We start from the raw sequence: 14,594 nt of genomic DNA on the forward strand, positions 1-14,594 counted from the left end.
AAAAATGAAATGGGCGTTAACCACAGAGAATCAGTGTCAGGACATTGACACAAGTAGGCTTCCAAGAAGCAGCACCTTGAGCCTTCCATGCACCATCTGCAGCATTGTGCTCAAAGCAGGCAACTCCACCACAGGAGACGTCCGGTTAAATGTAGGCGGAAGTATGGACGAGACCAGCCCAATTCTCTGCTGGCAAGCAGGTGGCCTGAGCTGGGTGCCCTCTGTGCTTCCAAGGACAGCTCCTGGGAGAAGCTGAAAACTCTCTGATCACATTGCTTTCCAGCTTGCCAATCAAATCACTAAGGTCTGGCAAAACATTAAAATAAAATAACAGAAGTAGACTTTACAAGAATCTATACGTTTTGCTTTCTTTGTGGGAACATGTAGTAGCATTAACCAATTCAGGGAACAAAATCAAACACGCGAGTTCTGCACAGGATATCTTGATGAGCTACTTACCAGTGGACACCAGCTCTCCCAAAGCAGTGTCTTCAGGGACTCATGTCCCAGCCAAAGGGCCACACTGCCCGACTGTGGCAGCAGCCCCTTGCAGGCTGTAGGAAACAACCTTCATGCATTGACCTGCAGCAGTCAGGGACAGTTCCTCAAGCCTTGAGCTCACCCACATGGCAATCAAAAGTCTAAAACTAACAGGGACAAGCTAGCCAGCAGCATGTCAGCCCAGTGATTTAATTGCACTGAGGTACATGTTACACCTATGCAACAACCTCACCACATAGCCTTGGAAATGACTGCAGCGTGAGCATCCCCTCTGGGATGTGCTAAGCCAGACTGCCATATCCCTGCATGCAGAGAGATCAAATCTTCTCAGCCTCTGTTCTGAAAACCAGTGAACCACCAAAATTCAGTGCTCCAGGATGGTGCTAGTGCTACATAAGACAGCAGAATGAACCACACGGAGGGCCACTGGCAGGTGCACCTCTTCAGGTCTCCTACCCAAATGTGTGAATCCCAGTCATGCGGAAGCCAGTAGGACTCCCAAGAATTGCCCTAAAAATGACCACAGAGAGACACTGAAAACTGGTCCTGACAATGGTACATTCCACTTGTGGAGGCAGAACCTTCATGTGAACACCAAGAAAAAAAGTAGTTCAGCTTGACATCCTGACACTTTACACAAGTAATTGCATATTTCCTTTGAGCAGGGAAACCTGAAGAGCTCACTAACTCTTCTCCTTCAGGAGAGCAAAGTCAGCAGAAGTTTTGGACTGTTGCTCAGGAGCAGTTTTAACCCAACAAACAGAGGTGGCATTTGGCCTTTTGGCAGCAGCTTCACCCTCTCCACCCCCAGCCACACAATCCTGGTCCATTCCCACTGCCAACTGCTGGTCATGCAGCCAAAGGATGTGCAGGTTGGGTGTGATCCAGCTGCAAAAATCAAATGCTCACAGTAACAGGCTGAGGATCACTCACTCACCTGATCCATCTTTCATGTGCTGCGCTAGTCCATGGGAGAAGCCAGACAGAGGAGCTGTGTCCTTTGAGCTGTATCCTCCCACTTCTTGCAACATGCCTGTGAGCTCCATGCCCTCTCTGGTACTGCCAGGCACAGCTTTGCATTACCTGCCTTACTGACCAGCACCTCACCTTGTCCTCAACATCACAGAAACCCTCAGAGCTCCTATAGCTCAAACTGTACCTTGTGCTGTTCTCACCCCACCCTGACCTCCTGGGGATCCAGGTTCCTCCTCCCACACTCCTTCCCAAGCACAAGCACCCCTAGTGATCCCAGGGGCATCTGTATCCCTCTGGGCTGGCCCCAGGCATCTCCGTATGTCTGGAAACCCAACCCATGGGTTTAACTTGTCTCAAAACATTTTGCTTACCATTGCAAGGGAAAAACACCTTTTTACCCTCCAGGAATACTAAAGACCTTCTTAAAGGGAAGTTCCCAAAATCCTTGCTTGCTAGAATGCTAATGTAGGCAGTAGAGTGGTTTTAGTAATGATTTTTCGCATAAGACAAATAGGGATGTGTCTTGGCTTGGATGTAAAGAAAATGGCAAGAGTCAGAACAAAGACTGCTCATGCCATGAACCCATTGTGCTCATGGATGTGATCAAACAGCAAGCACCGACAGTGCTTTTTTTTACATCCCCAGTATTAAGACAACATGGACTTTATTCACTACACATTCTGAGACAGTGCTGAACACTGATCTGAGGGTCTCTTGAGGGTCTCCTGGTATTATCAGAAGAAAAAGGTCATCGTGTATTAATTGAAGTTTAACCTCGATATGCTAAATTTGCTTTTCAGACTAGAGATTTAAGCCCCAGAGAGTATGATCAAATTGTGGATCCTGCAGCCAGCACAGCCCTGCCTGCAGGCAGCTGGCGCTTCACTTCAATTATGTTCCAGCATATCCATGTAGAGCTGTGACAGCACAGAACCCAATCTACCCTGCTGGAAACATGGGGCTCCTGAGCAGGGCAGCAGATGCTCCAGCTTGCCTGGTCTGATCCTCTCTGGGACTGGGCTGAGTGTGCCCCGGGCTCCCCAAGGACTTACTAGCACACACAGCACAGGGCTCTGCTAATGAAATGCAGCACCAGCAGCAGGTGTGTCTCCCTCAAGCAAGCTTGGGGCCATAACAGTTACCGGATAAAGGCAAATGCTTATGTTATCCTGAGGAACGTATCTAAAGTAGTGAATCAAAGCCTCAAGTATAATCTTTCCTTCTATTGCAGAAGTGGACTTCAAAAAATCCACTGTTCCAAGCATGTCCCCCACCGGTGGGATGAAGCCTCCTCAGGCACTTCTCACTGATGAAGAGAAGCTCAGCTTTTTTAAGCTAATTCTGAAAATACAGAACTGCTCTTAAGTGCTGGACCATAGCATTACACCTCTCCACCACATCCCTTCTATCAGTCTCAGTTCTTCATTAAATTTCATTTTATCCTATGCTTTCAAACTCCTTTGGTCATTTATCATGTACTTAAAGGTTTTAGCCCTTCAACTATTCATAATTTTCTCTGGAAGTAAAGACAGTCTTCCTCATTTTTCATGCACTTGCTAAATTTCAGTCTTGCAAGGGCAAGAGGCAAAACTGCCAACACCACTCACTTTTTTTAACCACTCAGCATCCACTGGCACCAAAAAGTTAACTGCTTGAAAAACAGCTTTTTCAGTCCGGCACCTTTTTTAACCCCTTCATACAATCATCCATAAAATTACTATCTTTCAGTATTTCTTATCACTGAGATAAAGAAATCTTTCTCCTTCCAGTTCACTCCTCACATGGAAGTGAAGAGCTCAGGAGACCCAGGCTTGACACAGGCTTAACAGTGGCTCCATCCTCATATGGACAAGCACCTGGACTCAAGCTGCTTCAGCTGCAGCAGGGCTCAATATTTTTGATACACACAAGCTGTCCAGTGAAGGAAAAAAAACAGCAAAACATGTCCATGACAGCAAAGATGACATGTCCAAGTTATGTTTTGAGGGAATCAGCATTGCACCAAAGCTTCTTGAGAAGCCCACAGAGAGCTGGGCAGCCTGTCCATCCCAGGAGCTGGACAGAGGGACTGGCAATTTCCTACAGACATTACCCCTCGCTGGCTCTCTGATCCATGACATTATCTAGCATGTTTTGCACATGCAGACTTCCAAGTATAAGGTTTCCTACGAACTTGCCTCCTTCAAGGTTAATACTACTGGAGACAAATACAAGCCACTCAGAATCCCACCACAGCTGTCAGCAGGGAATCCTTTTCAACATTTAAAAGCAAGTACTGAGGCTCTCGTGTACGCATGGCTGTGCTCACGACTGCTTTCCTGCCATGTGTCCCTCTCCTTATCAAGCACTCCCTGCACACACAGAATGAGTGTGCTGGTGTTCATATACCATGTCAGAAGCTATCAGCAGGCCTGTGATAAAGCAGCTCTGTGTTGTGTTGCTGTACAAGACACATTGTTATTTCACAAACTGGAAAACAGATGTATTGAGCCTTTGCTTGTCAAGGTCACAGACCAAATCGATGTCAGAGACGCAGAAACGTGGCAATTTTTTCTGCAGGTAACTTAATTTTTGCTGAGATGAACACAGACTTGTGTGTAACAATTCAGGCTAGATTTCATTAACAGAGAAGGTGGAAAACAATAAATTAAGTTACACATTCCTGTATCAGCCTCTGTAATGCTCTGATGATGGCTCAGACTTGTGTATTGTAACTCTGAATTACTGCTGTCTCTATGGCCCAAATTAAACTTAGAAACACACCAAGGAATGAGAAATAGAAAAAAAAAAAGCAAAGCACATATTGGACAATGAGATGCCCAGGAAAGGTGACATCCTCTTGGCAGTTCACTACACAGAAAAAAGTAAAAAATGAAAATAAAATTGCCTGTAACAGCCTTTCCATCTTCCTCTTCTTAGACCAGGCAATGCTGTGAAGTGTGAGACTGAGTTAGTGTGAGATAACAACCTCATTCATTCAGGATCCTCCTCCCCTCATCGAAAGAGAGCAAGGGTAAAACAGGTTTTAATTCCATCTCCTGGGAACTGCCTCTGCTCTGGCGTAAGAGGTGTCTTGTTTGGAGACCACCACACTCTCCTTCACACAATGGTATCCTCGGCCTGGGAAACATCCCCTTTTATGGCATTTCCTGAGAAGAGCACAGCTGTCATATGTGATATACTCTGTATCTTAATAGTGGCCCTGAAGGGCACTGGCTCATCAGCCTACACTTGGCTTTTTAGATGATATGGACATATAGACAGCAGGCTGTAGAAAGGGAGCTGAAAAATCTCCCTTTGGAATTATTGAGGACTGTTATTCAGAGTGCACAACTGCCGAGGAGCCCCACTCAAACCAGACACCCCTGTGCAGGTAGTTACAGCAACGGGAAACAGACACCTCTGTCCAACAGGTCACAGGGTGCAGAGATGAGTCATTGACGCCTTCAGCTTTGCCTTTCCAGTTGGTACTGGCTGTCCCTTCTTCCAGAGTTGGAGACACTTCCACCCCACAAATCAAACTGACTGAGTGTTCTCAGGTGCCTCAGCTGGCATCTGACCAGGGGGTTACACCACTCTTCACCAAAAGCAAAGTTCTATTGGACATTACAGGTGCCCAGCTGCTAAAGAGGCAACTCGACTGAACTAAAACTGCTTTTCAGGAACCAAGTGCTCCTCAGTTTCCTGCACACTTTATTATAGCAACAGATCATTCTCCTTCATTTGATATTATGTGCAGAGCAAGAGGGACAAGATTGGGAATGGTTTCCAGCCAGAAGAGCCAGGTGGCAAGGCTGAGCTCAACTGCCACCCTGAGCAGAGTTATCCAAGAAAAGATCAGTGGCAATGTCAATACACTCTAAAAATATCTGGATATGATGTAGCTATGACAGTAGAAAGATATTCAAGCAAGGAAGCAATGCTCTAATGAGACTGAGGAGCAGACATCTGCATGAGGTAAGAGGCGCAGATCGCTTCCAGCAGAGAGGGTTGCCTAGCACTCAGATGAAGGTTTTATATAAAATTTAATCTCTCTGCACAATACACTCTCCAGACTCACTGGTTCTTATAAAAAAGGATATCTAAAAAGATGTCTTGAGAGCTGTGTCTCATGAATGCAGCTAAGGCAGACCCTGGACAGGACTGACAGCTCTTCCTCTCACTTTGTGAAATAATTATAGTCAAGTGCTTTGAGGCATATCAGGTTTGTTCAATAGGAAAAAATCAAAATTTTAAAAAAATCTTGTCAGCAGCCAGAGCAGAGGGCAAGTCACTGTGGCTGTAAGCTGCTCCTCAGTGTCCAATATTAAAAGGTATATTAAAAGGCTAGCAAAGCAAAGACACTGAGCTGTTTGCTCCAGGGAAAATCCTTACAAAAGACTAGTTCCCAAGCGCTCAGAGAATAAATACCCTGAATACTCTGTCTAATAAAACAATGATGTTCTATATATGGCCATTTTCAACACCTCTATTCTTTTGGCCCCGTTAGCACCACCTCTGGAAAATTTAAGTTAAAACTCAGAAAAATCATGTTCTGGTTATCAAATTCATATCCTTCAATTTAGATGACATCCCTTTTCTCCAATGGGATTAGGGATACCAAGTAAGACCATCCAAACTGCCCTCAACATAGAATCATAGAATGGTTTGGGTTGAACGGCACCTTACAGCTCATCTTGTTCCACCCCCTGCCATGGGCAGGGACACCTTCCACACTCCCAGGTTGCTCCAAACCCCATCCAACCTGGCCTAGAACACTTCCAGGGATGGGGCAGTCACAGCCCCCACCACCCTCACAGGGAAGAATTTCATTCTAATAGCACAACTAACCCTGCCCACTAGCAGTTTGAAGCCATCTCCCCTTGTCCTGTCATTCCAGGCCTCTCTCCATCCTTCTTTTAGGCTGCCTTCAGGTACTGGAAGGCCACGACTAGGTTACCCAAAAGCTTCTCCAGGATGAATATTTCCTGCCTTTTCTCATAGCAGAGGTGCTTCATCCCTCTGACAATCTTGGTGCCTCCTCTGGACTCGTTGCAACAGCTGCATTCCGGTGCTGAGAACTGCAGAGCAGAAGCAGGGATTTCTAACCTCAGTTTCTTTTCTTAAAGATCTCTCCACGTCTTTGTGTACCTCTATCATGTTATACACTTTCTACTGCTTTAAAGAAGCGGTGAAGAGAACAGGCAAATACTTTGGCTAAACATACTCCATATATAAATATGAAGACAGAAACAGAGAAACCTGGAAAAAAAACCCCCACATTTTCAGAATATCCATTTTTGTTTTCTAACCACTACAGCAGCCTCCCACAGCAATCCTGTGTCTACATCACTCATCCCATTGCCTTTGTTAGCTTCAAACCCAGCAAATCCAAATCCATTCTGTGTTAAAGAGAGCTGCCCAGTGTTATCTGCTGTTCTGCATGCTCATTGCGCTTTTCAAGTTCTCCCAGGCAAGCTCTCCAGATGTTCCTCGATTTAATTAGAGTCATAATTGCTTTCTGAAAGTCTCCTTGCTGCACTATTCCACTCACTTGCTTTCCAGAATTGTTATGATACATTATTTAATTACAACATAAAATGTCCTACCTCATTCAAGCCCTTGCCCTGCATCTTAGACAACAATTTCCAAAAATCCTGGCTTAAGTCTTCAGCACTTGTAGGGCTCTGCAGGGAACCAGACTTTTACATGCCTCCTCCCTAACTCATTAGGGAATGTAGAAGTTGCCATGAACTCAGGGAAAGGTCAATTTTGTCATTTTGCGATTATTTAGTCACTGCTTCTTACAACAGAAGGAGCAGACAGTGGAAATAAGAGACAAAATGAAATTGCCTTGCCACAGGCTTTGACGATCATATACATAAGTGGTTGGAAAAATGATTGGACAATTTGTGAAAATTGAATGTGCTGCTGATTTAAGTGGTGCAGCACAGAGTCCCTTTGCCAGCACTGGGCTCCCACGGATGGAAATTGGGGTGCAGATACAGCAGCATTAGGCTGACAAGCTCAAGAAGTTCAGGGCTGAGTGCTCAACAGCCATGGGCCAGATTTACCATGCCTGAGACACAGCCTCAGGTAGTGGTGCAGCCAGAAGATACCACGTGCACTGCCTGCATGGGTGCTATACTGCTCCATGCCTTCCTCAGCAGAGGAAAGTTCGGGAATCCAGCTGGGAACACGGAAGGTATTACTTGCAGGATGGATGAACCCTCCTTTAGGGTTAAACTCATTAGAGCTGCAATTTGAGCATTATCAAGGAAAATAAATTAAGCTGTAGGCAACTTAAATACCTCAACATCTTTATTAAAGTCTCTCTCTGCCTGTAATCTGCAGAATGGAGTCACCGGGCTCAGTTATGAGATTTCCAGTTCATGGTACGATCTGAGGCCACAGGCTGTGGACCCTGTATGGTCATTTGGTGGTGCTGAAGATGTCATGGTGGGCAATTAACTCACATCCAAGCATGACATGATAACCCCACAAAGGAACTGAATTTAGGCTTCAATTTGCCATTACCCCAGTTTTAACACCTGACTTCCCAGCAGCACTTTTTAAATCTTTTTTGGTCCTGCATTTATTTTTACAAATGTCTGACTCCTTGAGGCTTCAGTGCTTGACATGCTGGCATGTCAATCCATGCTGGAAATGGATTATTTATAAATCATCAGCAGGGAAGAGGAACACTCATTTGGAGAGCTCATAGACTGAAGAGCATTCCCAGTGAATTCAAAGCAATTTCACAGCTTTTGTGAATGCCTCACACAATCACCGACACCTTGGGCGCTGCTGGCACATCACCCTATAATTTTCTCTTTGTTAACCTCAGTCAGGCTCAGCTGACAGCATGCTTCTCCCTGAGAACAAAGCCTTATTCCTACTCCAGACCCTGTGCTGGAGGCCATTCCTGATCCAGGAATGCTGAGCTCATTGCTGCTCAGCCGTTATCTACAGTGTAGAAATGCCTTTTTGGCAATAAGATAAGGCACCCGCGCACAGAGCCCAGCGGGCCCCTCGCTCTGTCTGGTGAGCTGTTTCACTACAATAAAGGCAGGAAGGTCAGTGCTGTTCCCTGAATTAAACTGGAGACACTCATGTTTGTCAGGATTTCCTAAGGATGGTTTGGACTGAGACTTCACTGGGGTCTGCAGCTGTCTCATGAGGGGAAGAGGAGAGGCAGCACCGATCAATCTCTGGTCTCTAGTGACCAGCGACAGGACCTGAGGAACCAGCACGAAGCTATACAAGAGGGGTTAAAATACATTAGATTATTGGATATTAAGAAAGGGTTCTTCACTCAGAAGGTGGTGGGTCACCAGAACAGGCTCCGCAGGGTCATGGCCCTAAGGCTGCCAGAGCTCCAGGAGCGTTTGGACAACCAGCTCAGGGGCAGCATGGGATGGTTGGGGTGTCCTGTGAACGGACAGGAGCCAGTCTCGATGATCCTTGTGGACAGACTATTCCATGACTGTGTTCTATGACTCCATCACTTCACACACCCACTCGGGTATACACAATGTGCAATGCTGGCAGGGCCTGCCCGGCAATAGCTGCGACATCCTCAGCTTTCTTTGGGGAGGCGAGGGACTGGTCTACAGCACACCAGCTCCTCTGGAGAGCCCAAGCCAAGAAAACTTGGTTTTCTCCCCTGGAGCAGCTTGCTGGGGATGGCCAGGCCCATTGGCTATACCACTGCCGACCGGCCGGCCTCCCTCTGAGGCCGGTGTAGCCTCATGGCTTGGGTGAGGGCCAGCCTGCCCTCCCCACCGCACCGCCAGCCAGCCCGGCTCACCTCCCCCTCACGACACCTCCGTCCCCCGCCTGTCGCCGGCGTGTCCCCCGCAAACCCCGCGCCCTCTGTCACCCGCACCCACGGCAGCAACCAGCCCAGGGACAGAACCCACAGCGGCGCCTTCCCCCGGGCCGGTGCTCACCTGTTCTGGGGCCGGATACCCAGCAGGTAACTCCGTCGGTCCGGCCGCGAGGCCCAGGCCGCGCTCTCGGCCTCCTCCGCCCCGTCGATGTGGCTCGTTCCCCGCCCGTAGAGGCCCGCGAGGGCCCTGTGGGTCGAGCTCATGGCCGGACTGCTGCTGCCCTGCCCCGCGGCCGTCGCTGCCCTCCCTGTCACTCACAGCCGCCGTTTATAGACTCTCCACACATGCCGCTGTCAATCGTGACGCAGAGCCACTGCCCAGCCTCCCGGGCCGCCTGCCCGGCCTCCTCCTCCTTCTCCTCTTCCTCCTCTTGCCCTCGCTGCCAGCTCCAGTTCAGCTTCTGAGGTAGAAGTGAGCTTTTCCGTACAATAGCCTCCCCACCACGGGGGATTTCTCACACCTCAGTGATCTCTCTGGTGACCACTTACAGAACCCGGCGGTGCAGTATTGAAGTTTTGTCAGGTTTATGCTGGATGTGATTGTTGGGCTGTCAAGTGCAGGGCCCGAAGTTGGACTTGGTGGTCTTTGTGGGACCCTTTCAGCTCAGGTTATTCCATGATGCTGTGATCTCTCAGCATCAGCTACGACATCCTCCACTTCCCTGCAGGCACAAGGCTCCCACCCTGGTTAGCTGCACCACTCAGTGTGGGCTTGGCAGTCACATTCTCCCATCAGGGTCTCATGACTCGGCAGCCTGTTTTTTATCCCAGAATGCCCAAGAGAAAGTCTATGATAGTATTTATTCAGTCTCCATAAAAAAGGCAGCAGAAAACAGAGATGTAAAAGGTCATGTCACAAACAATTACTAGCAGTGATTTAATACCAAATGAAATTATAATGAATAATAAAATGGAATTATTTTCTTGGTCTACCTTTCTCTTGCCTGTCGTTGCATCATGCGCTGCAGACATGTCACTGGTGGCACCACATCCCTCCTGCACTGGAATGATGGATAGAGCAGATTCCCTGTGGATTAGCTGCCTGCCCATGACTGCACAGCAGTGATTGCAGCAGGACCAGGGAAACGATGGCAAATTGCTCCATTCCAGGAAATACAACATGATTAGAGCTGATCCTCTCAGGGCAGGAGAGGCAGCAGATGTGGCAGCAGGGCAGGTGACAGGTCAGTTGGTGCAGGACACTCCTGATTTTCTTTTCCTCAGCAAATACTGTGATTTGGAATGTGACTTTGGATAGGGACTGGCACCAGGGTCAGTGCATACAAGGTGACACAACAGGGAGGTGATCACATTATCAGGCATATAAATTGCAGGATTTGTGATACCAGAGAGGATACTTGATCTTGGCAAATGCAAAGGAGATGGATGGACCTCCTAAGACATTTGGATGTGGTCCTAGGAAGTATGGAGAAGAGTGGTCCTAGAGGGCTGACTGAAGGCCTCACCTTCACCAGGCAGTGAAATAGCAAATGAAATTGCATAAAATAAATGTAACATCATCCATGGGGGAAACCACAATACTCATTTTCAATAGGCAGCAGTTGGCTCTGTGTGAGCTAATGTCACTTAGAAATAATCCATCTCAAAGAGAAAACAGCAGGCCCCCAAAAAATCTAAACGTGAAACTTAGAGAAAGGCAGCAAGGACAAGCCAAGGTCCAGGCTGACTGCTGCATGAAGGATAACTTTTTGAACTGGGACTCTTCAGCCTGGAAGAAACTACTGAGGTGCCCATGACTGAGGTATACATAGCTGAGAGGGACAAGAAAACAAGTCAAATTAGCAGGAGGTAAAATAAGTGAAAAGGAGATGCTTCCTCCCTCCCCTTGACTTAAGGTTACTCCCACACATGGCTGTGGCTGTTCAATGTCAACAGGGATTAATAAAATCCACAGGACAAATCTGTGGAAAGAAAATCTCCCGAGGTTTATGCAGTATGAAGATATTACTTTGAGTTCAAGAAATATTTGATCTGCATAAGAATATTCAGTGTGTGCATGCCCTTTGCTCTGCTCCAGCTGCTGCCCAAATGTAGGAGGCAGGATGCTGGGCTGGGAGGATCGAAAGTGGCATTCTCCTGCTCCCATCCCTTTTTCTGAAAGGAGAAAGAGGACTTTCAGGTTCCACAGCTTCAGGAAACCTGAAGTCCCAGCATATGAATTACACATTATTTTACCATGAGCCCAGTCTCTTGAGTGTATTGATCTGATAGAACAGAGCCCAGACTAGCCAAGCAGGGTGTCCAGAACAGGTACGTTTCTGCTTTGGGCCTGGAACTATGTCTGGTTTCAGATTGCCAAATACAGGAAACACACTAATATCAAGACACTGGATCAAGTCCAGAGGAAGCCACCAGAAAGACTAAAGGAGCTCAGGCACCTGGTATAGGAGAAGAGGATGAGAGAAACTGGGTTTTTGGCTTCAGCAAAGGGCTAAATTGAGACCTCCTTGTTTTCTTCACTACCCTATAGGAGGTCACAGACTCGGAGGTGCAGAGTGATGGAATAGGAGGCCAAAATGGAAATGGTGGGCAATCTCCATTCTGAGAGACAGATGAGTGTGAATGGAACAGGGTGCTGAGCAGCTGATTGACATCCTGCTCAGAGTGAGGGGCTGGACCAGAGACCCCCAGAACTCTCTTGCCACCCTGGTCATGCCATGGTTTGGTGCTGCCCCTCGTCAGTGGAGAGAAGCCTGCATGGTGAGCACAGGTTTAGCTCAGATGTGAGAAGAGCCTGCTATGGTGTTTGATCCTCCCCACAGACACACAGGGGTTATATTCTTTTTCTGCCCTTTTAAGCTCTGAATGGCTCTTGTGCCTGTTGCCTGCTGAGACAGCTTCCTCTCACAGCATCTGCTTTCCTGTCAATCTGCTCAGAGAGCGACAGTGCCCTCTGCTCCTGGCTCCAGGGGAAACGTGTTCAGCTGCTGGAGCCTGAGCCAGCCAGAAAGGAGGCTTCAGACCTCATTAGCAAAGCTTTCTTCCTCTGCCTGCAAATCCAACACTGACTCACACAGTCGCAGATGTTTTCTCACTCCTCTCACACAATTTATCCTTCCCTTTCCCATCCTGCACTCTTAAGTTCCTCCTTTTCTAAAATGACAGGCTTCTTCCTTGTGCTCTGACAAGCTCTCACCTCTGGTTCTTCCCCAAATATTAACAGATGGCGCCAGGGCAGGGTTCTGACAGAGGAAAAGCACAATGGGCTTTCTAAGAAGGTATTTGAAGGAGGACTCTTTCTCTAAAGCCTGGAGAAATAGTCTACAGGGAATGCAGCAACTTCCAGCTGTTTGAAGAGATGCTGCATCAACCAGGACTGTCATCTTAAGCATGGGAAAGCATGGGTGTTAATTTAATGATCATTTTTATTAGCTATGTGTGTTGCATAGATAATAACTCTGGAGTATACATGTGCCACAGAGCTGCTGGCACATACTCAGCCAGAACCTTAATTTACAATAATTTATAGATATATTCCCAAATGCTTAGCTGGACCCTGGAGAAAATAGGAAAAACAAGAGTCTGTGGGATCTCAGACAGCTGGGGAGAAGAGCACAAAGGAAGGTCTTATGCTATGTATCACCTTTCCTGTATCCATGAAAGGAGAGGATCAGTCCTTGTTGGAGCAGGGACTGCTCTGGGTCACATTGAATAGACAGGGTGTAGCAGGTTTTCCTGCCTTTGCAGTGTAACTATCCCATTCTGGACAAGGAATGTCCCAAAGGAAGGGACATGGAGGGAGAAAGTCTTTCCTCGATCTACCAGTTGTGTTGGGTTTGGCTTTTTCCTACCACCTGCTTCCCAATCTGTTAGAAAAGCAGCAGCTAGAGGTGCATCCTTCAGCCTTGTTTAGTCCCTCCAATCCTATGGCACAGCTCAGCACTGCCCTGGGATCCATAGGGCATGGATCCATGAGCACTTGGCCATAACTGCTTCCCTCTGCCATCCTGATGCCCCTGTTTTTGCCCTTCCATGCTGCCTCCTGGGAGAGACATCCCCATCACTTTTCCTTGGTCAGCCATAGCTACAGGATAGAGAAATTCCAGCAGCAGAGTGAGAGTCTTTCACAGCCTCCTCTCTAACTGGTCCATGGTCCCTCTCATGCTAAAGTGCCAATCCTCATCTGGCACCACAGGAACCTGCTTTCTAGGACTATTAACACGGGGAGAAGTCAGCCAGACACAAATTTGTCTGTCCTGAGAATGGGAACCTTTCACTGCACATGCTGAGCCCAGACCTGCTTCATTCCTCTGGGCTTTGTGTCACACTTCCTTCCCAGTTACTTCAAAGTTCTTTAGGAATGACATTTAGTCATTCCCTGGCCACCCCTTGTCCTCTCCATTCACCGTTTACAGCCAATTTCCTTGTAGTCCTGCTGCCTCTGGAAGGGTGATGAGTTTTGTGTTAATGAGCCTTACCTTGCCCTAACCTTGCAAGAGCAAGTCTCAACACAGTGCAGTGGAATCCTCCATCCATCCCCTCTTTCCCAGAGGGGCTTGTGCAACCTCTGGAGGGCTGGCCCAGAGCCACTTCCCCTGGGGCCCTCGTGATGCCCGGCACAGCTGATGGGGATTTCTCGGAGGAAGAGGGTTCCACACGCCCACCTCTGGGAGTGCCGGCTCCACCATGAATCTTCCAGACTGCAATGCTCAGGAGAGATGTGAGTGCGGCTGTGGAGCCTGGGGGGGGGTGTGGGCACGGGGCAAGAGTGGCTGTGGGAATGAGAGCATGGGTGATCATGGGGAGACAGACAAGGCCACCTGTGGGGACACAGTGAGGACACCGGTGGGGATGTGGGTGAAGATGGCTGTGGGGATGGAATGGAGGGCAGTGGTGGGGAGGGAGGTGAGGACACCCATGGCGATATGGGCAAGTATACCCATAAAGGGGTGGAGGACAGCGTGGGGAGGAGGAGAGGGGCAAGTATACCTGTATGGAGTGGCCCCTCCACTCCATACGCTGGGGAGAAGGACACTCCTGCTAAGTAGTCGAGGTGACCAGTCAGAATGGGGACAAGGACACCTATGACAAAGGGACAAGGAGTAAAGTAGGGATTGAGTGAGGTCACCAGTGAGGGATGGGGCTGAAAACACCCGCGGGGAGGAGGTGAGGATATTTGTGGGATATGGACAAGGACACCTGTAACGGGGGGTGGGGGGGAGGACACCGCGTGAACGAGGGTGAGGTGAGCAGTGGCCGTGGGGCGGTCACTTGTACGGAGGGGCAC

At 48.2% G+C, this 14,594-nt stretch overlaps 1 protein-coding gene across 4 annotated transcripts in view; it reads right to left on the reverse strand.

The window, feature by feature from the left end:
• The window catches only part of ALPK3 (alpha kinase 3), a 32,301-nt gene extending 22,665 nt beyond the window's left edge, over nt 1-9,636 (reverse strand). For 3 of the 4 annotated variants that reach the window (XM_033070728.2, XM_033070726.2, XM_042779669.1), the window contains exon 1: nt 9,408-9,636. In XM_033070728.2, coding sequence (XP_032926619.1) covers nt 9,408-9,550 — 143 coding nt within the window. In that variant the 5' untranslated portion in view covers nt 9,551-9,636. Of the gene's footprint in view, nt 1-1,438; nt 4,710-9,407 lie in introns of those variants that run through there. The other variant, XM_033070727.1, reaches the window with a different exon arrangement.
• Between the last annotated feature and the right edge of the window lie 4,958 nt (nt 9,637-14,594).

This window comes from Catharus ustulatus, chromosome 12 (assembly GCF_009819885.2).
Source record: "Catharus ustulatus isolate bCatUst1 chromosome 12, bCatUst1.pri.v2, whole genome shotgun sequence".
NCBI classification, from domain to species: domain Eukaryota; kingdom Metazoa; phylum Chordata; class Aves; order Passeriformes; family Turdidae; genus Catharus; species Catharus ustulatus.